This window comes from Dipodomys spectabilis, unplaced genomic scaffold (genome assembly GCF_019054845.1).
Source record: "Dipodomys spectabilis isolate Male_0828 unplaced genomic scaffold, ASM1905484v1 ptg000019l, whole genome shotgun sequence".
Taxonomy (NCBI): domain Eukaryota; kingdom Metazoa; phylum Chordata; class Mammalia; order Rodentia; family Heteromyidae; genus Dipodomys; species Dipodomys spectabilis.
The window spans coordinates 19,124,364-19,151,940 of NW_024870696.1; the positions used below are offsets into that span (position 1 = coordinate 19,124,364).

General features: G+C 41.0%; 1 protein-coding gene across 1 annotated transcript; it reads right to left on the reverse strand.

The window, feature by feature from the left end:
- Dars2 (aspartyl-tRNA synthetase 2, mitochondrial) lies at positions 1 to 27,491 on the reverse strand. Its single transcript, XM_042674366.1, has 17 exons — positions 27,198 to 27,491; positions 26,285 to 26,384; positions 24,813 to 24,879; positions 22,463 to 22,564; positions 21,467 to 21,562; positions 19,713 to 19,836; positions 18,600 to 18,646; positions 17,523 to 17,629; positions 16,506 to 16,575; positions 15,060 to 15,239; positions 12,151 to 12,258; positions 11,992 to 12,054; positions 9,229 to 9,381; positions 5,688 to 5,906; positions 5,348 to 5,458; positions 2,515 to 2,590; positions 1 to 1,039 (listed from the first exon to the last, which is right to left on the reverse strand). Exons 1-17 carry the CDS (start codon positions 27,322 to 27,324, stop codon positions 825 to 827), a joined length of 1,965 nt encoding a protein of 654 aa, XP_042530300.1. The 5' UTR covers positions 27,325 to 27,491; the 3' UTR covers positions 1 to 824.
- Positions 27,492 to 27,577: the final 86 nt, after the last annotated feature.

Sequence of the window (27,577 nt, forward strand, 5' to 3'; positions counted from 1 at the left end):
AAGCCAGAAGTGGTGCTGTGGCATAAGTGGTAGAGTGCTCGCCTTGAGCTTAAGAGCTGAGGGACAGTGCCCAAGCTTGGAGTTCATACTCCACGACTGGCCCCCCTCCAAAAAAAGTAACTCCAAAAGTCTTGATTGCAATGGGGTTATTTTTTGTAGGTAGTCAAGGTTGATCTTTAATTCATGATTTTTTTCCTGCCTTGCTGCTCATTTATTGGTGCTGTGAATTAGAATGCAGGAGCTTGCCCATGCATTCCTAGTCCTGCAGTTTTTCAGAGCATTCTCAACTCCAGCAAATACATCCTCTTCCTGCCAAGAGCCCCATGAGGGAGGTAGCCAGGACAGATAGACTGGATTTTACAAAAGGGACTAGGGCTCCAGTGGCTCGCATTACTCAGGAAGCTGAAATATGAGGATCAAGGTTCAAATAAAGCCAGTCTTGACACCAAAATAACTAGAAGTGGGCAGTGGCTCAAGTGGTAGAGCACTAGCTCAGGCCCATACAAAAAAGCTATGATCTTGTGACTCATCTCTGATTTTGCAACTTCAGACTTGCCAATTGAAATATAACCATCTTTCACAACTCTCCAAGAATAACTTTCCATAATGTTTCAAACCATAGAGGTAAATTATCAAATTGGATCTTGTTTTTTTACAAGCCAAGGTTTTGCTGATAGTCCTGGCTGCCCTTGAACTCATGATTCTGCTGCTGAAGCCTGGCTGCTGGGATTAAGTGTGGGCTGCCATGCCTGTTTCCTTACTGTGAAGAACACTTGGATTATTTCCACCCAAAGACGACATGCCTGTAGCACAAAAGCCAAAATTCAACTTTTTTGTTGGTGAGGCTGATTCAATGAATCCTTTCCTGCTTCTGCCTCTGTTGGCCAGGATACCTGGATATGATAAGGCCTTAGTTCTTCCACTGGGACAGAATCTGGGGCACTGCTCATGAGGTCATGTCCCCGGAAGGATTTGGGGAAGGCTATGACATCTCTGATGCTTGGAGCTCCGGTGATGAGGCACATCAGCCTATCTAACCCTGTGAAGAAAATACAAAGTGAACAGAAGTGTCTAACTTTGGAAATGACTTAGTTTTTCTGTAAGTTGTAGAGAAGGCTAGGGTGTGGCCCAAATATTAGAACACTTGGCCATGAGTTCAAACCCAAGGACTGCCAGAGTAAATCTTGCAGACAATTCCTTGAACTTAGAGCTCCATGCAAAGAAGGTAAGTGGCCTACCCAGTGAGCCAACATCCACAACCCTATAGAGACCTTTTCAATACTATAAATATGTTGCAGTCAAATATTTTTAGAGGGCTGGGAAGGTGGCTCTGGTAGAGTGCTTGCCTTGCATGCATGAGGCCCTGAGTTCGATTCCTCAGCACCACATAAGCAAAAAGAAAAGCCTGAAGTGGTGATGTGGCTCAAGTGGTAGAGCACTAGCCTTGAGCTGAAAAGCTGAGGGACAGCGCCCAAACCCAGAGTTCAGGCCCCATGACCGGACCCAAAACAAATATTTTTAGAGAACTTGTTTGAAAAGTTCTTATTCTGTGGCACTGGGGTAGAACACTTAAGCTCATAAAAGCCAAACCACTTAAGTTTTGTTTTTTGGGTTTTGTTTTTAGTGCTGGGGTTTGAAATGAAGATGAGCAATTTTGACTTAAGCACCTACAATTTCTATTTTAAAAAAGGAAAAAACACCTTTGAGCTAGGTGCAGGTGGCTTATGCCTATAATCCCAGCAGCTCAGGAGGATTAGCTCAGGAGGACTGCTGTTTCCAGCTAACCCGACAGGAAAGTGTTAAGATTCTTATCTCCGATAAACTATCCAAATCCTGGAAGTAAAGCTGTGGCTCAAGTGATAGCGCTAGTCTTGAGCCAAAAAGCCTACAGAAAGCACAGCTGACAAAAAAAAAAAATCTCACGGACTTTGCTGTCCAGGCTGGCTTTGAGCCTCGATCCTCAGATCTCAGCCTTCTGAGTAGCTAGGATTACAGGAATGAGCCATCATTGCCTGGCTGGTTTTGTTTTAATTATGTTTGCCAATCCAGGCAAGGAAAATCTCCAATAAAGCCAGAAGTGGTCCTGCAGTGCTAGCCTTCAGCACAAAGGCTCAGGGGCAGGGCCCAGCCCCTGAGTTCAAGCCCTAAGACCAGCAAAACAAGCAAAAGAAAATCTTACAGATTTTCTGTCCCTGTTCTCCCAGGATGGCTTTGAATCTTGATCCTGAGATCTCAGCCTCCAAGGTAGCTAGGATAACAGGTGTGAGCCACAGTGACTGACCATGTTGAGTTTTATCTTAATACTGGCAAAATATTTTTTAAAAGTAATACTAGAGTGACTATTTAACGGACCCGAGACACTGGGTTCAATCCCTAGCATAAGCATAAACAAACTAAAAACATGCAAATCCTCATAGAACTTTTACACTCAACTCCTTCCCCCACCGTTAAACTGAAGGTCCGCATTTGCGACACAGTGCTATGGAATGAAATTATAAGAGGACAAACGCTTACCTAAGGCAATTCCTCCATGAGGGGGTGCCCCGTGATCTAAAGCCTGCAGCAGATGGGAGAGCAATTTCACATCTTCCTAAAATTCAAGATACTCCATTAAGGATTGGAAAGGTGGCTCAGTGGTAGTGTGTTTGCCTTGCATGTATGACGCCCTGGGTTCAATTCCTCAGCACCACATAAGCAGAAAAAAACAGAAGTGGTAGAGTGCTAGCCTTGAGCTGAATAGCTGAGGGACAGCGCCTAGGCCCCAGAGTTCAGGACCCACGACTGACCAAAAGAAAAAGAAAAGAAAAGAACATAGATTCTCCATTAAATATATACTTAAGCTATAATAAGTTCTTAGGAAGTAATAGGGAAATAAAGGTTAGATGAGTTAAAGTACTAGAGACATCTGAAGATCCTGGTTTGAAGCTAGTCTGGGCAGACAAATCTGACAGACTTTAACTAATAAAACAGAAAACCAGAACTAGAAGTGTAGCTCAAGTGGTAGAGCACCAGCCTTGAGAAAAACTTTTGAGTGAGAGCTTAAAGCCTTGTGTTCAAGACCCAAGACTAACGGACAAAAATGAAAAAGTTGGAAGTGTGTCCAAAAACAGTTCTCTCATTATACTCTAGGTCAGAGTCCAGGAGGAAGCTTCAACAGGTGCCAAACTCCACCTAGTACAGCTTTTTATTTATAGAGGGCCTAATGAGGTGTCAAACACATCAGTGATTTGTTTGTGTATATGCTGATATTGGCGTTGATTTCAGGACCTGGGCACTATACTTTGGCTTTTTCTGTTCAAGACTGGTACCCTACCACTTGAGGCACAGCTCTACTTGCAGGTTTTTAGTAGTTAACTGGAGATGAGTCTCATGGACTTTTCTGCCTGGCTGGTTTTGAACTGTGACTGTCGGATCTCAGCCTCCTGCGTAGCTAGGATTACAAGTGTGAGCCACTGGTGCTCATGTTGATATTCTTTTCTTTCTTTTTTTGTCAGTCATGGTGCTTGCACTCAGGTCCTGGGTGCTGTCCCTGAGATTTTTTGCTCAAGTCTTAACAGTTTCTCACTTTGAGCCACAGCTCCACTTCTACTTTTCTGGTGGTTAATTAGAGATGAGTGTTATGGATTTTCCTGTTGCCTTAAAACATGATCTTCAGATTTTAGCCTCCTGAGTAGCTAGGATTACAGGTGTGATGGATTTTATTTTTTAATAATGATTTTTTTAAACACTAAGTAATTCTATTCTAATGTGCTGCAGGGCTGAGCTGTGGAGTGATGGGGTACAGCAGAAACTGTGTATTCTTATACTTCTGAAAAGCTAACATTGAACACAATGAAAAAGGCAGGCTGCAAATGGGATGACTGGAGACAGGAGAAAGGTCACAGATCCCTGAAGGGGGGGGTGGGAGTGTCTGCCCTGCTTTGAGCTCTCCAAATCCATCCTAGGTCACACTGCTTAGCTAATCCCATTTATTTATTTATTTACTTACTATTTAGTTTTTGCCTCTTTTGGGGCATGAACTCAGGGCCCAGGTGCTGTTCCTGAGCTTCTTTGCTCAAGGCTAGCACTCTAGCACTTTAAGCTACAGATACACTTCCAATTTTGGGGTGGTTAACTGGAGATAAAAAATCTCACAGACTTAACTGTACTGTGATCCTTAGATCTCAGCCTTGTGAGTAGCAGCCATGAGTACCCCGCTTTTTTTTTTTTTTGGTAGTACTTGTACTTGGAATTGAACTCCGCACCACCACATAATTTTTTTTAGGAACAGAATCCTGAAATATTTTGTTAAACTAATCCTGTCTTCTACAGAATCATCAGTGACATTTAAGTTCTTAGGTCTGTATCTGTATAAACTCTTCTTAAAATTCTAACTGTCCTACTTTCGTATCACCTACATTTACCATGACCTGAAATATACCTAAAGTGTATCTGTGCACTGACATGAAATCTTGAAATTCCTGTTGGCTGGGTGTAGTGATACATGCATTTAGGAGGCTGAGACAAGAGGATCACAAGTTCAAAGCCAGTTTGGGCAATAGGGAGAACTTGTCTCAACAAATCCCAAATCAACCATCCATCCAAACATACAATAACAACTACAACTACAATAATAGCAACATCTCTCTTTTTCTAATATTAGTCCCTGAAAATGACGTAATTTTCCCCCCTTCCATAAGGCCTTTACACATACTAGGCACTGAGTTACATCTCTACCCCACAAATGACTTTTTTTGATAGTATAGTTGTTAGAGAAAGGCTCAAGAGCCCCCTTCAATACCTACTTCTACTTGCTTCTGTGCAGTATGGGTTTGGGCAAGCTAAATAATCTGCCTCAGTATGACATCATCTTGGGGGGTCAGTTGTGGGGCTTGAACTCTGGGCCTGGGCGCTGTCCCTCAGCTTTTCAGATCAAGGCTAGCACTCTACCACTTGAGCCACAAATGCCACTTCTGGTTTTCTATTGGTTTATTGGAGATAACAGTTTCATGGACTTTCCTGCCCAGGCTGGCTTGGAACTGCGATCCTCAGATCTCAGCCTCCCCAGGAGCTAGGATTACAGGCATGAGTGAGCCACTGGGGCCCCGCAGTAGCCATCTTTAAAATGAGTAGAATAAGGGTATCAATAAGTTAACTGTGAGGATTAAATACATGAATGCGTATATAGTACTTACGCAGTCGTTGGCACATAGTAAGCACTGATAAGCAGCTATTACAATCATTTACTTTTGTAAGTCCTAAACGAAAGGTCGCATGGTAAGGTGACACTATTTTTTATCAAACAAATTCTCCATTCATGATAAATACTAACAAATGAATAATAGAACTGACAAAGAAGATTTGTTACCTTTAATAATGTTGCCAGGATGTACTGCTGCAGTTGTGCATCGTGAATTCTGATAGAACCACCTCCTATCTCACTGCCATTTAAAACCAAGTCATAGTGTTGGCTACGAACCTAGAAGAATTCATAGAGCCTTTGAATTAGAGGGAAATCCTGGTGTTCTGACCTGCAGAGTGAAGACACTGTAATTACTTAGAAATAATATATAATAATATATTAACTCTGGCCCACAGTTTTTTCTGGGGCTTCTAGAGTCTGGCTTGGTCCTTGTTCATCTTCAGACAGTGAACTTTAACTTCCTGCTTTACATGTTTTCTTTTACTTGGACATACAGATAGCGTACCTTTTCAGGCTCAGTGTAGAGGAGGTGAAGGTCACTGGGGTGGGGAGCAGTGAATGGGTGGTGAGCTGACTCCAGCTCTGTGGGACTTTCCTCCTTCGGAAGGAAGAGTGGGAAGTCCACCACCCACAGGAACGAGAACTGTGCTGGGTCACGGAGTACCATGCCTTTCGTTTCCAGAAGGTCAGCACACTGCAGTCGTAATTTTCCCAACAAAGAACACTGCAAACAGAAGACACCGACAGTAAGTTGACTTTTGATGGAGAAGCCTAAGACGGCACCAGATGACACAACCTACATCCTGAGGCAGACCATTCTGTGTTAAAGCTCAGCCAGCTCAATTCAATGCAAAGAGCATAGCTCTGTGGAGATTCTGAAATACACTTCGTGAGCTCTGGAGCTCTGAGGAGAAAAGCCTGCCTTGATTCTGTGATCTAGAACAGGTCTTATCAGATCATTTTCATGATGCCCTGAAAGTAGGCAGAGAGTAGGATTAGTCAGTTTTATAATAATTTTTTTTTTTGGGGGGTCCGGTTGTGGGGCTTGAACTCTGGGCCTGGGCGCTGTCCCTCAGTTCTTCAGCTCAAGGCTAGCGCTCTACCACTTGAGCCACAGCGCCACTTCCAGCTTTTTTTCTTTTTGCTTATGTGGTGCTGAGGAATCGAACCCAGGGCCTCATGCATGCAAGGCAAGCACTCTACCACTGAGCCACCTTCCCAGCCCCAGTTTTATAATAATTTTGTTTCTACTCTGTCCCAACGTATTTTATCCAAATGTTTTGAGAGAAAAGGCTGATTCTGAATATGGCCGTAATTTATTGGTAGATATTTATTTAAGATTTCCTTAGATCTTAAAAAAAAACCAAACTTGAGCTGTACAAAGGATTTTCAACTTAACATGTCAGTTTATTAGTACAACGCATTTTGATTGTTGTCTCCCATCGTTCACCCCATGTCTATCCCAACCCTGCCTAGCTCTTCAAGTTTCTTAGTTCTATTTTCACATATGATTTTTTTTCCCCCGCACAGTGAGCATTCTCTACTTGATATTCTAAATTGATCCAAAAGGTTTGTTTCTAATCAAGAAGATGAGGCCTTTATGCCTGTATAAACATAGTTCCTATTACTTGGGGTAAAGAATTCGAAGATAGCCGGGCGCTGGTGGCTCACACCTGTAATCCTAGTTACTCAGGAGGCTGAGATCTGAGGATCGCGGTTCAAAGCCAGCCCGGGCAGGAGAGACCGTGAGACTCCTATCTCCAATAAACCACCAGAAAACCGGAAGTGGTGCTGTAGCTCAAGTGGTAGAGCGCTCGCCTTGAGCTGAAGAGCTGAGGGACAGCGCCCAGGCCCAGAGTTTAAACCCCAGGACCGACAAAAAAAAAAAAAAAAAGAATTCGAAGATACTTTTATAATTCTAACAGGCTAATGGTTAAAATAATTCTTTAGTCCAAAACTTTAAAGCCTTTTTCATGCAAGGAAATCTTTCTTAAAAGGCCAATAAAGGGGCTGGGTATGAGGCTTAATGGTAGAGTGCTTGCCTAGCATGCATGAAGCCTTGGGTTCGATTCCTCAGTACCACATAAACAGAAAAAGCCAGAAGTGACACTGTGGCTCAAGAGGTAGAGTGCTAGCCTTGAGCAAAAGAAGCTCAGGGACAATGCCCAGGCCCTGAGTTCAAGCCCCATGACCTACCCCCCCCCCCCCCACAAAAAAAAAAAAAAAAGAAGGCCAATGAAGGCTGTAGGCCTTCTGGATGGTAAGTAAGGTGGCAGGTAGGAAAAGGTGAAAAAATCTCAGAGGAATGAGGAACAGAGTCCAACCATTCTTTGACAAAGTGCACCAGAGACTTTCAGCCACTTGAAGAGTTACTGATTTGATCTATTGGGTAATAAATGTTTGCTGCTCTCTTTGGCCAACTCTGTATTATAAACTGTGTCCTATTTTTTTCAGAAGGTCTCATAAATATGCTTAATGAATGAACTGGCCAATTGGGATGAGTAAGTGTATTAAGCGCCAAAGAATCAAGCTTTGAGGTCACTGGGGCAGAAAAGTTAACTAGATTCAAACTCCAAAACAAATAACAAAAATAAGGCTAGAGGCTTCAGCCTATAAAGTATATCCTGTTGAAGGGTAGAGACTGAGGCTGAAGAGTAGAGAAGCTGATATCTGAGGATTGCAATTTGAAGCCAGCTAGGACAGTGAAGTCAGAGTCTTATCTCCAATTAATCCCCCCTCCAACCCTCCTTCCCCCCTCCCCCGCAAAAAAAAAAAAAGAAGAAGTGATTAGCAGTTTAAATGTATTCTGATTTACCCAATGCTACCAAAGGGTAACGGTAAATATTTAAGAATGCTTGGCATACATTTAATGTTTAGTAAATGCTAGCTATTATTATTATTTTATGTTAGCCATGGGGCTTGGACTCAGGGCCTGGGCACTGTCCCTGAGCTCTTTTGCTCAAGGCTAGCGCTCTACCACTTTAACAGCTCCACTTGCAGTTTTCTGGTGTTAATTAGAGATAAGAGTCTCAGGGACTTTCCTGCCTAGGCTGGCTTTGAACCACAATCCTCAGATCTCAGACTCCTGAGTAGCTAGGGTTATAGGTGTGAGCCACCAGTGCCCAGCCATGTTAACTTACCAGTAAATTTCAAAACCAGAGCTGGGGGCTAGAAATCTGATCCCTCCACTTACTAGCTATGTTACTGTGAGAAAATTTTAACTTCTGTCCTTCAGTTTTCCACCTATAATTGCTACTCCTGGAGCCTTGACTATACCTAGGGGTGCCTGTGACCAGGAAACCTCCAACATTCTGCAATGTCCCCTACATGTTTAAGCATACCTTATCAACAATAGTTCCAAGTACAAAATTTCCTTCACTTGCAAAACCTTGAAAAGAAAAATATTCTCCACAGTTGATTAATACCATTAACACGCTGCAGAATTCCTAATCTGTGTGAAGAATGCCAGTGGAGACTATAGCTAATGAGAAAAGACTCCAGTGTTTCCTCTTGTTTTGTTTCTCAGCTCTAGGGCTTGAACTCAGGGCCTCACACTCTCAGCTCGTCTACCACGTGAGCCACGCCTCCAGCCTGCTCTCTACTGGTTTATCAGAGATAGAGTCTCACAGAATTTCTGTTGGCTGACCACCAACCTCAATCATTAAAGTCTCAGTCTCCTGAGGATCTAGAATTTACAAGTGTGACCATTGGTGCTTGGCAAAATTCCATTTTTTAATACAGTGCGTTATAAAGCACTGAACGATATTCAGAAATGGAAACAACCCAGTTGTTGGTTTAATTTTCATTTTGTCTTGTTTGTCTGTCTTTGGGAGGGTGGGAGGAGGGAGCACAGATATGGAGGGACAAAAGTACTCACTAGCTACTACGTAGAAAATGAACCTGTGGGTAGGACAGGAGGGAAAAAATGGGAGAGATTGAGGGAAAGGGTGACACTGTCCAAAAAGAAAGGTACTCTTGACCTGACCTGTATACAAATAGAGGAGAGAACGTCCATATCATCTATACTGGGAGGTAATTTTTCTCACCGTTTTCTTATGCTCCCCAGCAGTTAGTAAGACTACATCTTCCTCTTGAATCTCCATTAGTCTGATTAATTCCAATCTCTGATCCTCTGTTACGAGTTTAGCAACTGGTGAATTCCAGTTTCTACTGGCTTTTAGGAATATAGGTAAGACTTCCTGTAATAAAAAGGGTTGTTTACATATTATTGTTATTATTAAGTTTGTACAAAGGGGTTACAATTGCATAATCACATTTTTTTTTTTTTCTGGTCATGGGGCCTGAACTCTGGGCCTGGGCGCTGTCCCTCAGCTCTTCAGCTCAAGGCTAGCGCTCTACCACTTGAGCCACAGCACCACTTCCAGTTTTTTCTGTTTATGTGGTGCTAAGGAATCAAACCCATGGCCTTATGCATGCTAGGCAAGCACTCTACCACTGAGCCACCTTCCCAGCCCCTAATCACATTTTTTTAAAGTGAGATTGATTTATTTCTCGTAGTTCAAAAATTTCTTGGTCCAGCTGGGCACTGGTGGCTCACACCTGTCATCCTAGCTACTCAGGAGGCTGAGATCTGAGGATTGCGGTTCAAAGCCAGCCCGGGCATGAAAGTCCGTGAGACTCTTATCTCCAATAAAAACCACTAGAAAACTGGAAGTGGTGCTGTGGCTCAAGCAGTAGAACGCTTGCCTTGAGCTGAAGAGTGCAGGGATAGTGCCCAAGCCTGAAGTTCAAGCCCCACGACTGACCAAAAAAAAAAATTTCTTGGTCCACTGGAAACCAGTGGCTCACGCCTATAATCCTAGCTACTCAGAAGGCTGAGATTTGAGGATCACTGTTCAAACCAAGCCTGGATAGGAAAGTCCAAGAGACTCTTATCTCCAATAAACCAGAAAAACCGGAAGTGGCACTGTGGCTCAAGTGGTAGTGTGCTCGCCTTGAGCTGAAGAGCTGAGGGACAATGACCAGGCCCAGAGTTCAAGCCCCATGACTGACAAAAATAAAATAAATAAAAATTCCTTGGTCCTAGAAGAAGAGACTTGCCATGAATTATCTCTGTTCTCTCCCTCAAGCCATCAAGATGATGGAAAGGAATTTTTAAAAAGTATTCTCACTATAATGAAAACAAGAAAGAGAAAGAAAATGGGTGGAAAGTAGCACCAGTAAGTTAAAGGTTTCTGTAAACTTTAGACCATTGCAAGTGATGGAGTGAGAAAGGCTGAAGAAGCTAGATTCAAGAAGCTCCAGAGCTTCCAGGACAATGAAAGCTCCAGTGAATACTGGAGGTGGCCTCAGAGCGAGGAGCAAGATTTACCTTGCAGAATCTGGGAAAGGCTCAGGACTCACAAGACCAAGTCCCTGGCATGACAGCCATTTACCAAGCACTGTCAGGAACCAAATATTTTCACTCAGCTTTAAAAAAATGCCTTTTACAAGGTACGGACTGAACCCTTGCATAACCTGAACATGTCTTCTTCTTAACTATGCACAGAAGATCAAGTACTATATACTGAAGTAACTCTGCAGCATTAAAAGAAGACAAGACAAAGCTAAAAAAAGAAAAATGACCTAAAAAATAAAGAACATAATTACAGGCCATGTATAGTAGTTCTTGCCTATGATCCTAGCTACTTGGGAGGTATAAGTACTAGGATTACTGTCTGAAGCTGGCTTTTGACAGGCAAAATGAGATCCTATATGAAAAACAAATTAAATAAAAATGGCAAGGACTAGGTCTCAAGTGGTAGCTGAGTTCAAACCCTAGTATCACCAAAATATCCCTCTACTCAATTATCATGAAAGGATCCTTTCTTTCTTTCTCTCTCTGCCCCCTCTTTCTTTTTTCTTTCTTGTACATTCTTTCTTTTTTGTTTTAAGACAGGGTCTCCATATGTAGCCTAAGCTATCCTGAAACTTGTGGCTCTCCTTGCCTCAGCCTCCCCAGTGCTGGGATTACAAGCACTCACTACCACACCTAGCTCAAAAGTATGTTTCTATAGAAAAAGAGAACTGTTAGTTCTTTAACTTTTATGAAAAGCTCCTCCACCATTTTTTTTTTGGCCAGTCCTGGGGTTTCAACTAGGGGCCCAGACCCTGTACCTGAGTTTCTTTTTGCTCAAGGATAGTGCTCTACCACTTGAGGCACAGCACCACTTCTGGATTTTTCTGAGTAGATTTTATTGGAGATAAGAGTCTCGAAGGCTTTTCTTCCTGGCTTCCAACAGTGATCCTCACATCTCATCCTCCTTAGTAGCTAGGATTAGAGGTGTGAGCCACCATTGTCCGGTAGCACTTTTTTTTTTTTTGGTACTAATACTAGGACTTGAACTCAGGGCCTCACCATCTTGCTTAGCTTTTCCACTACTATAAGAGTCTCACAGCTTTTTCTGCCTGGGCTGGCTTTGAACTGTGATTCTTAGATCTCAGACTGGTGGGTTAAAAGGCTTTTCACTGTACATTAATTTTCACACATTTCCTTTACCCATTTTGTAAACTACTACTTTTATCTTGTTAAAAAATTCTCCTACTGGTCTTTGTGCTTGCTCTTCTCTTTCTTCTTAGGAGGTGGCAATAGGCTGTTTTCATTACATAAATGTAATGTTTTCACATGGTTACGGACAGTAAAAAAAGCTCTGAATTTTCCTTTTCTTTCAAGTCATTATAACATGAACATTTTTTTCCCTATGTTAATAACGCTTTAGGAAACACACATAAAAAGGCATTTTACAGCTGGGTACTGGTAGCTCATGCCTGTAATCCTAGCTACTCAGGAGGCTGAGATATGTGCTTACCTGGTTAAATTGGTCAGCTGCAAACTGTTTAATGGATTCAATGTCTTTCCTTTTTATGTGTTTCTGTCAAAAAAAAAATCAAAGTAGCAATATGACACTAGTTTCATAAACACATTCGAAACATACATGCTTGAGAAAACAGAATCATGATTCACTTACGACTCCTTCAGGGACACAGATGGCTTTGGCCGTTCCCTGGGGCTTGCTAAGTGCATCTTGAAGAAATCTTATCTCTGTCTTTCTGAACACATTGCTGACATCTACAATCTAGAAAATGGGAAATAAAAAAAGGATGAAGTCATTTTTATCTCAAAATATTTAAAAAATACAATTTTAAAGAAGGAAGTAGAGGGGCTGGGAAGGTGGCTCAGTGGTAGAGCGCTTGCCTTGCATGCCTGAGGCCCTGGGTTCGATTCCTCAGCAGCACATAAGCAAAAAGAAAAAAGCAGGAAGTGGCACTGTAGCTCAAGTGGTAGAGCGCTACCCTTGAGCTGAAGAGCTGAGGAACAGTGCCCAGGCCCAGAGTTCAGGCCCCACGACCGGACCAAAAAAAAAAAAAGAAAACCTAAATGAGAAAATGAGGACATAGATAAGGAATTAACTCATCCAAGATGACACAGCTAGGAAGAGGCAAAGCCAAGATTGAACCTAAACAGTTTGACTTAAGAATCACTATTTTAGACAGGTACCAGTGGCTTAAGCCTGTAATCCTAGCTATTTAGACAGTTGAGATTTGAGGATCCTAATTCCAAGACAGCCTGGCAGACAAATCTGGAGATAATATACTTATCTCCAATTAACCATCAAAAAGCTGAAAGTTGAGGTGTGGCTCAAATACTAGTACTAGTCTTAAGTGAAAAAGCCAAGCAAGAACTCAAGTCCAGAGTTCAAAACCCAGTAACAGCACAAAACAAAACAAAACAAAGAACCACTATTCTATATTTCAAATGAAGAAACAAGGAGTATGTATGTACTGTATATAGTAGAGTTTGAATTCAGGGACTCAGGTTTGCATGACTTGCTTACTCAGTTGGAACTCTGCCATTTGAGCCAGACCTCAAGTTCTGGTTTTTACTGGTTATTTTTAGAAATAGAATCTCACAGACTTTCAGCCTGGGCTGGCTTTGAACTTTGATCCTATGGATCTCAACTTCCTTAATAGTCAGAATTACATGCTTGAAACTCTGTCCAAGCAAAACAAGAAGTATTTACATTGTTAGCTATAAGTATGTAGTTATCATTTCGTGTGTATATATATATATATATATATATATATGTATGTGTATATATATGCATGTGTATATATATGTATGTGTATATATATGTATGTGTGTATATATATATATATATATATATTGTTTACATCCTAACAGTACTGACTATCCTAATAGTAGTGACTATTTATAGATCTGGAAGAATTCAATTTTTTTTTTTTTATTCGGTTGTGGGTCTTGAGCTCTGGGCTTGGGCGCTGTCCCTGTGTTCTTCAGCTCAAGGCAAGCACTTGAGCCACAGCAACACTTCTGATTTTCAAGTTGATCATTGGAGATGAGTCTCATGGACTTTCCTGCCTGGGATTGGCTTTGCACCGTAATCCTCAGATCTCAGCCTCCTGAGTAGCTAGAATTATAGCCACCGTTGCCCAGCAAGAATTGAATTTTTAGAGAATATGCAGGGAGTTTTCTGAGATGAAATGTCATTAAGGGATATTGCTCTTCAAGAGCAAATGACTGGTGTTTTTTTTTTTTTTTTTTTTTTGGGGGGGGGCCTGGTAGTGGGGCCTGAACTCTAGGTGCTGTCCCTCAGCTCTTCAGCTCAAGACTAGCGCTCTACCACTTGAGTCACAGTGCCACTTCTGGCTTTTTTCTTTTTGCTTATGTGATGCATCGAGGAATTGAACCCAGGGCCTCAGGCATGCAAGGCAAGTGCTCTACCACTGAGCCACCTTCCCAGCCCTGACTGGTGGTTTAGTAGTGTACACACTACCTTTGCCCTTAAATACTGATAGGTAGGAAGTGGTGCTGTGGCTCAAGTGGCAAAGCACTAGCCTTGAGCTGAAGATCTAAGGGACAGCGCTCAGGCCCAAAGTTCAAGCTCCACAACTGACCAAAAAAAACCCCAAAAAACTGATAGGTAATAATAATCTAAATGAATGTGTTCACGTTTGAGCTCTTTATAGACCAAGGAAAATGAGTAACTTCTAATCATTTGCCTTCTAAGGGCTGTTTTGGCATTAAAAAATTGAAAGAGCAGTTTTCTTTTTTTTTTTTAAATGTAGAAATACAAACTTTGTAGCAAGAATCTTGTTCTTGGGAATGGGTCTTGGAACATAATAGCAAAAAACAGCACTGTAAGGCTGATAATATACTCTATCCTTTCTCCCTACAGCTTTGGCAACAAGAGTAACAAGCTAAGGTAACAACAAAAGCATGATCCAATCTTGTATAACACTTTTTTTTTTTTTTTTTTGTGTCCGGTCGTGGGGCATGAACTTTGGGCCTGGGTGCTGTCCCTCAGCTCTTCAGCTCAAGGCCAGCGCTCTACCACTTGAGCCACAGCGCCACTTCCGGCTTTTTTCTTTTTGCTTATGTGGTGCTGAGGAATCGAACCCAGGGCCTCAGGCATGCAAGGCAAGCGCTCTACCACTGAGCCATCCTCCCAGCCCCCAATCTTGTATAACACTTTTAAATTTCATCAAAATGATTTAAAAGACTTTGGAGCCAAGTGCTATTTGCTCATGTCTATAATCCCAGCTACTCAGGAGGCTGAGATCTGAAGATCTCAGTTCAAAGCCAGCTAGGGCAGGAAATCTTTGAGACTGTCATCTCCAATAAACCACCAAAATAAGCCAGAAGTAGAGCTGTGGCTCAAAGCATTAAGAGTACTGGCCTTGAGCACAAAAATCTCAGGGACAGTACCCAGACCCTGAGTTCAAGCCCCAGGACTGGCATATGTGCATGTACGTACACACACACGTACACACGCTTACACACACACACACACACACACACACACACACACACACGACTTTGGAGCAGAGCAGGGTCCTGGAAAAGTGAAGAGAGTACCTTCATCCCAAAGCGAGTGTCTGGTTTATCAGTTCCATAGCTGCTTAATGCCTCAGCAAAAGTCATAGAAGGAAAAGGAGTAACTACAGGATCTTTATCACTGGGCCAGGAATAGTGGAGCAAACCCTCAATCAAACTCTGGACCCCTGTCTGGTCTACAAAAGACATCTCTATGTCAATCTGAAACCAAAGTAACACAAGGAAAGTAACTTGAATAGTCAAAATATGCATATTTTCAGCTTTCATGATGTCAGTCTTCTGCCTATAAATACTTAATACATGGAAAGGATATACATTTTATTACACACCTGTTTTATGTCAAGAACTGTGCTAATGCCTACAACTACTTCGTGACATATCTGTACTCAGCAAGTAGTAAAGTTAGGGTTGATCCCTGGGCTGTCCAACTCCAAAGTACATGTATATTATAAATATAATATTTATTCATTTTATCTTATTTTTGCCAGTACTGGGGCATCAAGTTAGGGCCTGGGTGCTGTCCTTTAGCTTTTTTGCTCAAAGATGATGCTCTACCACTTGAACCACAGTTCCACTACCAGCTTTTCTGGTGGTTAACTGGATATAGCAGTCTCACAAACTTTCCTGCTGGGGCTAGCTTTGCACTGCCATCCTGAGATATCGGCCTTTTGAGTAGATAAGATTACGTGCGTGAGCCACCAGCGTCCAACTTAATTTATAAATAATTGTAAAAAGGGGGTTTCAATTCAACATGTCAGTTTATGAGAACAATGCATTTTGCTATCATGTCTTTCATCATTCTTCTCCTACACCTATCCTAACCCCTGCCATTTCCCGCTAGCTCTATTTCTAGATATCCAACTCCAATTATTTCATCACACTTAATCACAATGTCCACAGAAATATCAATATACAAAATTATCATTCTGCTTTTCTATCTTGTTAAAAATAACACATTTTTTAATAGTATTGTACGGATATTCTTTTTTTTTTTTGTCGATCATGGGGCCTGAACTCTGGGCCTGGACGCTGTCCCTCAGCTCTTCAGCTCAAGGCTAGCACCCTACCACTTGAGCCACAGGGCCACTTCTGGCTTTTTATACTTATGTGGTGCTGATGAATCGAACCCAGGGCCTCATGTATGCAAGGCAAGCGCTCTACCACTGAGCCACCTTCCCACCCCCAGGATATTGATTCTTTTTTTTATTGTATTCTTAATGTACAAAAGACCATATCGTATTAAAACATTAAGGACTTCTGAATTTCTCTGTTGATCACTACTTTCCTTATGAGAAGGGCACAGGAAAACAACTAAAAATTAAATGAGAGCCCATTAATTAAATATCTGATTGGTAAATATAATGACATGTATATAATGACATGTAATAAGATTTCCTTGGACTTGAAATAAAATACTTGGCTCTAGTATATTTGAATTTGTAAGGGAGAGTAACGACTGCTCAGTACCTGAGTAAATTCAGGCTGTCTGTCTGGTTTTGAGCCTTCATCTCGGTAACATCGAGCAACTTGAAAATATCTGCAATTGAAAAAAATAGCATTAACTAAATCATGAGACTAAGATGACACAATTTTCTCCTTAAAGTCGATGGCAATGCAAGTGATGGAATAAATTCATAGTGATACCAAAAAATGTAAGAAGCTAGTTTTCATCTGATCAGACACAGGGCTGACCTGAGAAGTTACTCTTTTTTATATACTGTTTTCAAAATAGACTCTGACACATTTGGATATTCATACATGAGATTAGTGTGCAAGCCAATCCATGCTTCTTTTCATATACATTTATTTTTCAGTACTAGAGATTGAACTCAGGGCCTCACGCATGCTAGGCAGGTGCTCTACCACTTGAATCATTCTTCCACTCCTATACATAGCCAAATTGAAATGCTGCTGCTTTATGAGATGAGTACACTTGAACCTTCCCTTGTTACGCCATTCCAACTTATCTCCACCTGCTGCAATGCAGCCCTCACTCTGAAGGGCTAGCTCACAATTCTTCCTCTGTTTTCCTGGAGAATGCAATTGCAATTCATATCTTGAGTTATTTAATGGTTTGCTTTACTCACTCTCCTACTCTGTTTTGCTAGTCTCATTAACTCCTTGAAAACAAAAATCTCCTTTTTTTAAAAAAAAATCCTTTGCTACATTTACTAGCAAAAAGTTTTCATCCTCTTGCATAATAAACATTATCTTGAAAAGGTCATCATTTTTGGTGGTACTGGAGTTTGAACTAAATGCCCCATGCTTGCTCGGCAGGATCTCTCCCGCTAAGCCACGCCTCCAATCTTCCCTCTCAAAATAAACTTTAAAGATGATTACTACCAATTTTCAAGGTACAAGTGTTTTCTGAATTCTTGTAAATTTTCTAAGCTTCTCTTTCGATCAGACAATGGGTTTTCTTCATCCCTTCCTTCTTCTCCTTTTATGACAACTAACAGCATTAAAAACAAAACAAAACCTCACCTGTCTAAACCACCAACCATCAGAAGCTGCTTAAATTGTTGAGGACTCTGAGGGAGAGAATAAAACTTTCCAGGCTCCCTGGATGGTACTAAAAACTCCTTGGCACCCTTTTAAAGAAAAAGAGAGAGGAGAGAAATGATTAACAACAAAAATTAAGCCAGCTGAAGGTATACTTCAGCTCATCAATGAAATCAGCAAAGAAATTAATTTCTTGAAGGAAATAAGAGCAGAGTTCTCACAATGATAGAGATAATTTCTCATTTACCTTTTAGTCCCTTGTTCATATATAATACAATTTATTTTTCTTAATTGTACATTAGGATTTTTTTTGGCCAGTCGTGGAGCTTGAACTCAGAGCCTGGGCACTGTCCTTTTCTTTTTGCTTAAGGCTAGCACCCTACTACTTGAGCCACAGCTCCACTTTTGGCTTTTTGGTGGTTAATTGGTAACTAGAGATGAGAGTCTCACTAACTTTCCCGGCTAGGCTAGTTTTGAACATGATCCTCAGATCTCAGCTTTCTGAATAGCTATACTTGAATGAGCCACTATCACCTGGCATCAACAAGAGTTTTTTTTGGTTGTTGTTTTTGTTTTTTGCTGGCTGCAGGGCTTGAAGTTAGAGACTGGGCGGTGCTGTCTTTGAGCTCTTTTTCCTCGAAGCTCCTGTTCTACCACTTTGAGCCACAGCATCACTTCCAGTTTTCTGGTGGTTAATTGGAGATAAGCATCTCACAGACTGTCCTGCCTGTCTGAGCTGGCTTAGAACTGTAATTCTTAGATCTCAGACTCCTGAGTAGCTAGGATTATAGGCAGACACATCAGTGCTTGGCCAAAGAGAGTTTTAAGTAATCAATTCATTATGATTTGCAACTACAGACCCCAAGGGAAAGAAAATTCATTAGGAATAAAAGCTTCTGATTTAAAATACTGATCTACATAATTTTTTCCAATTCTTAAAAAAACACAAACATTACAATGTTTAGGCAATAAGTAACACAAAATAAATAAAGCAAATATAAAATCAGTTTTATGAATAAGAAGACATTATTAGTAAAATTATTTAAAGAACATACATACCCCTGGGGTCCTCTTAAACAATGTTGGGGTTTCTATATCTACAAACCCTATAAAGAGAGCAGAACAGAATTTAATACATAGGAACTGGTCAAATAGTGTCTATAGTACACAAATGAGAGGCTTTTCTTTAACTAGGAATTTGGGCTGCTGCTTACTGATGCTGGTTTTTACAGATCCACGAAAGCTGAAGTTTTGCATAAAACCCAATTTTGTTCATAAAGATGATAGTTCTGACATGAAAAAGTCCTAAATATTTGATGATTTCTTGTCTACTGAAGTGTTCTGGTGTTCCAAATGTTCTGCTAATTACAGATACAAATAGAGCAGGAAAAAACCCAAGTGTGTTGTTTAATTCACAGGAAACTTCAGAACTCCTTATAAATGATGTAGAAACATGATAGAGAATTAAGAAAACTTGGCTGGACAGTTTGATATACACACACTTATAAACCCAGCTGAGATAAAAGGATCAAGATTTTGAGGGAAGCCTATCACACTAATTTCTGTAATGTAATGTGGCCTCCACCATGTAGCTTTAAGATATGGATGCTCAGATCTACTGTGTGCAGTATGGGCAAATCTGAGAAATTTGAGAGCTGAGCTCTATGTGTCCTGACCACCTGCAGTTTTTCTTTAGTGATAATGATCTTTATACCTGTGCATATCAAGAGTCTATTTAGTTCCTGAATCATGCTCTAGGACAAAACACTTGGAAATTAACCTTCAAAAACAACTTTATACACTGAGAAACTTCCAGACTTCTGGGAACATCTGGGCTAAAGGTTAGGAGAGTATAAAATATAGCTGGTGAGCCAGGCGCCAGTGGCTCACGCCTGTAATCCTAGCTACCCAGAAGGCTGAGATCTGAGGATCACAGTTCAAAGCCAGCATGGGAAAGTCCACGAGACGCTTATCTCCAATAAATCACCAGAAAACCAGAAGTGGCGCTGTGGCTCAAGTGGTAGAGCACTAGCCTTGAGCTGAAGAGCTGAGGGACAGCACTCAGGCCCAGAGTTCAAGCCCCATGACCGACCAAAATAAATAGATAAATAAATAAAGCTGGTGAATAAATCATGAGATGTTAAAATAAAAGGATATTCCATTTTTCCTTACCATGCAGATTACAGAGATACTCCCGCATTTTCATAACCACCTCAGACCTCAATCTCAGATTGTACTGCATTTGGGAGCTGCGCAAATCCAAGTACCGATACTGCAAGCGAAGAGCCTCTGTTTTCTAAACAAATCAAGGTTTATGAATGTTCAAAAAGTATTGTCTTTAAATATTTTGAATTTTAGAAAACTCTAGCTCCATCTTAAATTTTAGCATCAAATAGCCTATCGACATGCTAGTCCCCATTTGTTTAAACACTGCCATCCTTAATTCCAATACATTTTTTTGGAGAGGTAGGGAGCAGTGCTGGGGGTTAAACCCAGAGTCTAGTAAGTGCTCTCTGTACCATGAGCTACATTCCTAGCCCTCAATTCTTACTTAGTCTCTAAGTTGGTTATCATACAGATTTGACATATTGTTTTGCTATTCATTATTATTAACATCACTCCTTCCTGTTTAAAATTTGCTTATTTTATTAAACACTTATCCATTCATGTAAGCCCATAATTGACTGAAAAAAAATTAAAGATTTCAGGCTGGGTGAAGGTGACTCATTCCTATAATCCTAGATACTCAGGAGGCTGAGCTCAGGGGATCTTGATTTAAAGCCAGCCCAGGAAAGAAGATAGGTGAGATTCTTATTTTTAAAAAGCCAAAATGGAGCTGTGGCTCAAGTGGTAGGGTACTAGCCTTGAGCACAAAGCTCAGAGATAGCACCCATGCCCTGAGTTCAAGCCCCAGGACAAGCAAAAAAGTCAAGATTTCAAAGATAGTTTAAGAAAATACACCTTAGTAAGAAATAGCTACAGTTTTATCACCTGAATGAGACATTCACCACAAGTGCAGGCAATGCAAGAGATGGCAGATGGAATCTCTACTGTTATACTACTGGGAATATAGTGTGTCTTATTATTTTTAAGGCTGCAAATCACAGCATGCCGCTTTGTGCTGGGAACTTAGGGAAAAAAAAAAACACTCTTCCCTGGAATGCCTTATTTCTTTGTTATTAAAAACAAAATAAGTAAGAAATACCTTCTTTTCTTTCTGAATGCTTATCTTGGGAAAACTACACATTTTCCTTTCAATAGTACGGTCAATTCTATAATTACATTGCTTTTTGTAAGTACTTCCTTCCAAAATGTTAGACAATAGCAACAAAAAATAACACAACCTGTCAAGTCTTAAGACAGAATCACATTTCAACTTGTTGAAAAAATATGGTAGTGGTTGATGGAGTCTTTTTTTGAAGTGGGAGGGAGTATATGGGCTTAACTTCAGGACTTCATGTTCTTGCTCAGCTTTCTTGCTTCGTTGCTAGCACTCTACCACTTGAGCCAAGCCTTTAATGTGGCATTTTGCTGATTAATTGGAGATGTCTTGTAGACTTATCTGCCTGGACTGATTTTGAACTATGATCCTCAAGGACTGTTTCCTGAGTAGTTAAGATTACAGGCATGAGCCACCATCTGACTTGTATACGTACTCTTATTTACTTAATAAATTGTCGTTATTTTGGAAGAATTCATCAAGAAATCGTAGAAGGAAATGGATTCATTACCTTACTCATGTAACTGTAACCCCTCTGTACAGTATCTTTAGCATAAAAATATATATTATAAAAAAAAGAAATTGTAGAATAGAACAATTCATGATACATCTACAACAAAATGTTTAATTTTATAGAAGTTAAACTTTATCTTTAAGGAATTCTGAAAATACTGTCGTTATCATTTTCTAGGCAATAAGAGGGCACCTTCACAAAGTCTTTCATTTCAAAGGGCAGCTTCTTGCAGGCATTCAGAAGTTCAGCTGTTTTAACTTTTATTTCAATCTCACCAGTTGGCATTGTCTTAGAGAAAAACAGAAAAGACCCATTTTAGAAATCACTTTCAGGACCCATGAGCAATGCACATTGTAAAATACATGCCATTTATTTACATATGTAAAGTGTATAGATGGTACATGTGTAGTATGGTATAAAAATTGTGACTATTGCCGGGTGCTGGTGGCTCACGCCTGTTATCCTAGCTACTCAGGAGGCTGAGATCTGAGGATCACGAGATTCAAAGCCAGCCTGGGCAGGAAAGTCTGTGAGACTCTTTATCTCCAATTTACCACTTAGAAATTCAGAAGTAGTGCTGTGGCTCAAGGGGTAGAGCACTCACTTGCCTTGAGCTAAAGAGCTCAGAAACAACACCCAGGCCGCGAGTTCAAGCCCTATGACCAACAACAACAAAACTGTGAATGTTTTTTGATATTTTTGACATAAAGCATAAAAGTCTTATGAGAAATCAGCCAGATACATCATGCATTTGTCAACATCAAATGTCTTAGCATGCACATTACACATCGGTATGTTTATAATACAGATTTTAAGTTCATTTGTAGACTTACTCAGCTTTATAGCCCAGTGTCCAAAAGGTGCTCAATCTATGTTGTCTGAATATGTGCACAGACATTACAAATGCATACAAATAAAAATTTATACAAGCTGGGTGCCGGTGGCTCACACACGTAATCCTAGCTACTCAGGAAGCTGAGATCTTAGGATCGAGGTTTAAAGCCAGCCTGGGCAAGAAACTCCATGAGACTCATCTCCAATAATCCACTCAGAAAACTGGAAGTGCGACGTGTCTCAAGTGGTAGAACACTAGCTTTGAACTGAAGAGCTGAGGGACAGTGCCCAGGCCTAGAATTCAAGCCCCAAAACCGACAAAGGAAAAAAAAATACAATATGTAAACAACTAACTGGATTCTCTTGTCCTGGAGGTCGAGAAATGACAGTCCCAGACACTTTCACCACGGATTCCAAAGGGGCTTCACATAAAATCTTCTTCACAGAGGCAGATGACTACAGAATAAGGAAAATGGTTTCAAGAATCAAATGAACTTTTACAGTAGGATCTCTCAGTAATTCAAAATCTATGATTTAGAAAAACATTAATAGTTACAGCTTATTTGCCATAATATTGAGGCTCAGTTTTTTTTTTTTAACAGAACCTGGTCATTCTACCCCCTCTCCCATTTTGACAACATATAATATGGCAAGGGAAGCTATCAATTAGGAGTCTTCTTTCTTCTTTCCTTCCCATTCTTTCTTTCTGAGACACAGTCTTGTTATGTAGTCCAGGCTGGCCTCAAACTCATGATCTCCTGCTTTACTGAGCACTAGGATTATAGATGTGCACTCACCACACCCAGTTTCAGTTAAGAATTTAAAAGAACTTCCTTAAAAGAATATGAGGGTCAGGTGCTGGTGGCTCATGCCTGTAATCCTAGCTACTCAGGAGGCTGAGATCTAAGCATCACGGTTCAAAGCCAGCCTGGGCAGGAAAGCCCGTGAGACTCTTATCTTCAATTAACCACCAGAAAACCAGAAGTGGCGCTGTGGCTCAAGTGGTAGAGTGCTTGCCTTGAGCTGAAAAGCTCAGGACAGTGTCTAGGCCCAGAGTTCGAGCCCCAAGACCAACAATAACAACAACAACAAAAAGAAAAAGAAAAGGAGAGGAAATTGCCTTACTTGCAATAATTACTATATATATATATATATATATATATATATATATATATATGTCTAAGATAATCTTATCAGATGAGCATAAATGAAGATGCCAAGCTAAATTAACCCCAAGATATGGACAGAAAAGGTTTTCTTTGTTGTTGTTGTTTTTAATGTACTATGTGATTTTTTTGTTTCTTTTGTATGTTCTTTCTCCAATGTCACTGTATTTGATTTTAGTACCTTACATCTTATATACACATTTATCTAATTTGGGGAGGGGTAGGGGAATAACAAAATGCTGAAACAAGGACACAGGATGACCCATTACAACAATGATACTCACAAGACATTATATTGGAAATTATTTTCCTTCTATCCTTAATTCCTTAATAGTTAGGTATCCTTAAGTTAGGTATCCTTAATAGTTAGGTATCCTTCCAGAGACCTTTTTCCTCTCTCTCTCTCTGTGTGTGTGTGTGTGTGTGTGTGTGTGTGTGTGTGTGTGTGTGTGCGCGCGCGCGCGCCAGACCTGGGCTTGAACTCAGGGCCTTTTTGTTCTTATTCAGCTATGCTGCTCATGATTGTCAGTCTTATCACTTGAGCCATACTTCAAGTTCCTAAAATTGTAACTTGCTGTCATCAAATTGCTCTTTATACTGCTAGTAACAATTTGTACTTCTTCCAGGAATAGAGAGTTCCCATTTCCCCAAAATACAGTGTGTTGTCAACCTAATGTGCAAAAAACAAAAAAACATCACATTTCTCTGAGTTTGACCGAATATACTGTGGGTACACACTTTTTGTATTTTCTTTGCTATAATTTCTTTTTAAGAGAGAGGGGTCTTGTTATACAGCCTGGGAATATTGGCTTGCTACATCCACACCACACTTGGCCACTTTTTTGTAACTTTTATGTTCATATTGTGGGTTCATAACTCTACTGGCTCTTCACTCATTTTTAGTAGCTTTTCAGATATTAGTAAAATTAGCCCTATGATATGAATTGCACGTAATTTTTTTGTTTGTTTTTTTGGTTTTTTTTGGGTCCGGTCGTGGGGCCTGAACTCTGGGCCTGGGCGCTGTCCCTCAGCTCTTCAGCTCAAGGCTAGCGCTCTACCACTTGAGCCACAGCGCCACTTCCGGCTTTTTTCTTTTTGCTTATGTGGTGCTGGGAATGGAACCCAGGGCCTCAGGCATGCAAGACAAGCGCTCTACCACTGAGCCACCTTCCCAGCCCACGTAATTTTTTTTGGTATGTCATGCATGAATGTTTTTAATAGTTTTCAGTTTGCATGAGCACTAAACTGCTACATTTAGAGTCTGAAGCTGAGGTGTGATGTGCACTGGGGATGTTGAGGCAAGAGCATCACAAGTTCAAGTCTAGTCTGGGCTATGCAGTGAGCTCTAAACCAGCTTAGGACACATAACAAGATAGCTTCAAAAAACCCTGCAAACCCTTAAACATTCTTATCAAACTGCTGAGCTTACCCTACCCCTATCGTCAAGTCAGCTTTTAGATAATGGCAGGAATATTTTTTAAAATTATTTTTAGGTAGTTGCACAAAGGACTTGCCATAGTAGGAAATTTTTTTATTACCTCATCTTGAGGGATGATAACTTGAACCAGACCGTGGAAATCTCTGAGGACTAGGAAGATGTTCTGCCTGATTAATGAAAAAAATGAGTATTTTAGGATTGTTGCTGAGCCCAAAATTTAAGCAGAGAAAACCAGTAAGGAAAAACTGTATGCAATTTCTTTCTTAAAAAAAAAAAGACATATTCTTCCATTAGCTACATTCATACATTCTGCATATTTGTGCTGGTACTGGGGCTTGAACTCATGGCCTCAAACTTTTGCTAAGTGTTCTATCATTGAGCCAGGCCTCCAGTTCTGGCTTTTTGCTGGTTGGGTGGAGGTAACAGTTCCGTGGATCTGTCTGCATGGGCTGGCTTTGAACCTTGATCCTCAGATCAGAGGTAGCCAGAGTTTATAGACTTGAGTTACTGGTACCTTTTTGAGACAGACTATTTTTCCCCAGCTGGCTTTGAACTTGCCACCCTTTTGCCTCAACTTCCCAAGTAGCTGAGACTGGGTCTACAGCATACACATGCCCTACTATACTATGCCTTATCAAATTGCTTTTTAAATTTTAATTATCATTGGCCACTTATATAATTTTCTAATCTATTATAGATGCCTTATTAATAAAAGTAGATTTAAAAATTTTAAATGTCACTTAGTTGTCTTTAAAAGAAACATTTATTAAATCTGGAAACTTACAGTAAAACCCCCCAAAAATACTTCAAGATATCAGAAACATCTGATTGTTTCTGAAATTCAACAAGTCTCTTCTTAAAAAAAGGGGGGGGAGGGCTGGGATGTGGCTTAGTGGTACAGTGCTTGCCTAGCATGCATGAAACCCTGTATTCATGTATTTCTCATACTGCCTTTAATACGAGAAAGAGGGACAGAAAGCAGGAGACAAAGTCATCTATGTCTGGGCAAATATCTACCCACATGGATACATGTTTTAAGGTCACATAATTCATATATTTTGTATCTTTTCAATATGAATTAATGTATTACTCAGATTTTATCTAGAATACAGAGCAATGCACAACAGTGCACAGTCCAAAAATAAACTGTGCTCTTAAGGCATCACTGTTCATTGTTTAGGATTTACCCTTCCTGAATTTAGACTGAAATAGCTCTTTTGGAACTTCCCAACCAGCTTATAAGGTGTTGGGTGGCTTTTGTTTTTTTCTTGCTGTTTTTATGGTACTAGGATTGTCATAAGAATTCTTTGAAGTTAACCCAAGGTCATTTTAGTCCACTGATTGATCAAGAAACGTTACTATACAACTTAGTAGATATTATTAGTACTTACTGAGCATTATATTATTTGGATCTTTCTAAACAAAAACAGCACTAAAAACTCAGTGACCATTGAGAGTCTTGAAGGAGTTGAAAAGCTTTTTATTCTTCTGACTGTTTAAAAATTAGTAAAGGCTTGGAAATGCTTTGGGAAATGACCACTGTGAATCCTTAAACTGCGTGCCTCAATTTACCTTCGGTACTGAATCCATCCACATAAGGTGACTTCTTGACCTAAGTGAGAAGAACGCAACTCTCCACAAGTGTTGGTCCGGGAAACAAAGCTATTGAATTCTTAAGGAAAAAAAGCAGAAAAAGAAGAAAAAGTTTAAGATGCAAGATTCAAAAATATATTACCTGAAGATTGTGCAAAAATAGATTCTCCAATAGCTTGGGCATTTCAGGTCAATGGATGCTACACAGTAAGACAGACCATGTAATAACAATGTCTTTCACTCTTAAGGATTTTGGAATGATGGTGGAGTAAACTGCTCAGTATTAGTACAAATCCAGTGTATAATCACTTGGAAACTAAACATCCAGTAAGTGTGAAACGATGTTTTAGGCTATTAGGGGCATCAACTAAATGGGGAGTATCTTTTCTATGTGGCTATCTTCTTTTGTTGTTTTTTAATTCAGGAGGAATAAAATGCCCTGTATTATAAGGAATTTAGAGTAAATGAGGAGGAAAAACTGGGAGAGCGAAAGGAGGGGTGACATTGTCCAAAAAAGAAGTGCGCTTTTGTGGCTGTTCTTTTAGTGGGTCATGGGGCCTGAACTCGGGGCCTGGCCTCTGTCCCTGAGCTCTTCTCCTCAAAGCTGGCGCTTGACTACACTGAATCACAGCGCCACCTCCGGTTTTCTGGTGGAGAGTTGGAGAAGAGCCTCTGGGAGCGGCTGGCTTTGAACTGCGATCTTCCGACCTCAGCCTCCAGAGTAGCTAGGACTGACAGGCGCGAGCCACCAGCTCAGTTTTCCCGACACGGTTACCTCTCTGTGCATCACCTTTACAATAGCAACGCTTGTTCCTAAAGAGCGAATGGTGTGTTACACATAAGGCCACGCAGTGTAGGCCGGGGACGCTGTGGAGGTCTTGGCTGTTTTCACCTGGAATTCTCCTGCGGGAGCTCAGCACCAGCCTTCTGGACAGAGACCCGCGGACGAGCTGGGGGGTCCGTCCGACGGGCCGGGACAGACCCCGGCACAGCTGACCTAACCAGGCGCCGAGGTGCATGCTGCGTCCCGAGTCGCGAGAGGCGAGGCCCGCGCTCCCGCGGCGGGGCTGCGCGGTGGCCACGCCTCAGCTCGCCCAAGCTCCGGACACTCGAGTTCGCGCCCCGCGAGCACAAAGTGAAGACAGGATCCGCTTCCACCACCCAGTGAAGACAGGAACTGCAAAGGGCAGCTCGGGGCGCGACCCCACGGCCACGCCAGGGCGCGGGGCCGCTGCCCGCGCGCGCGCCCGGCCTCCGCCCCACGCAAGTTCC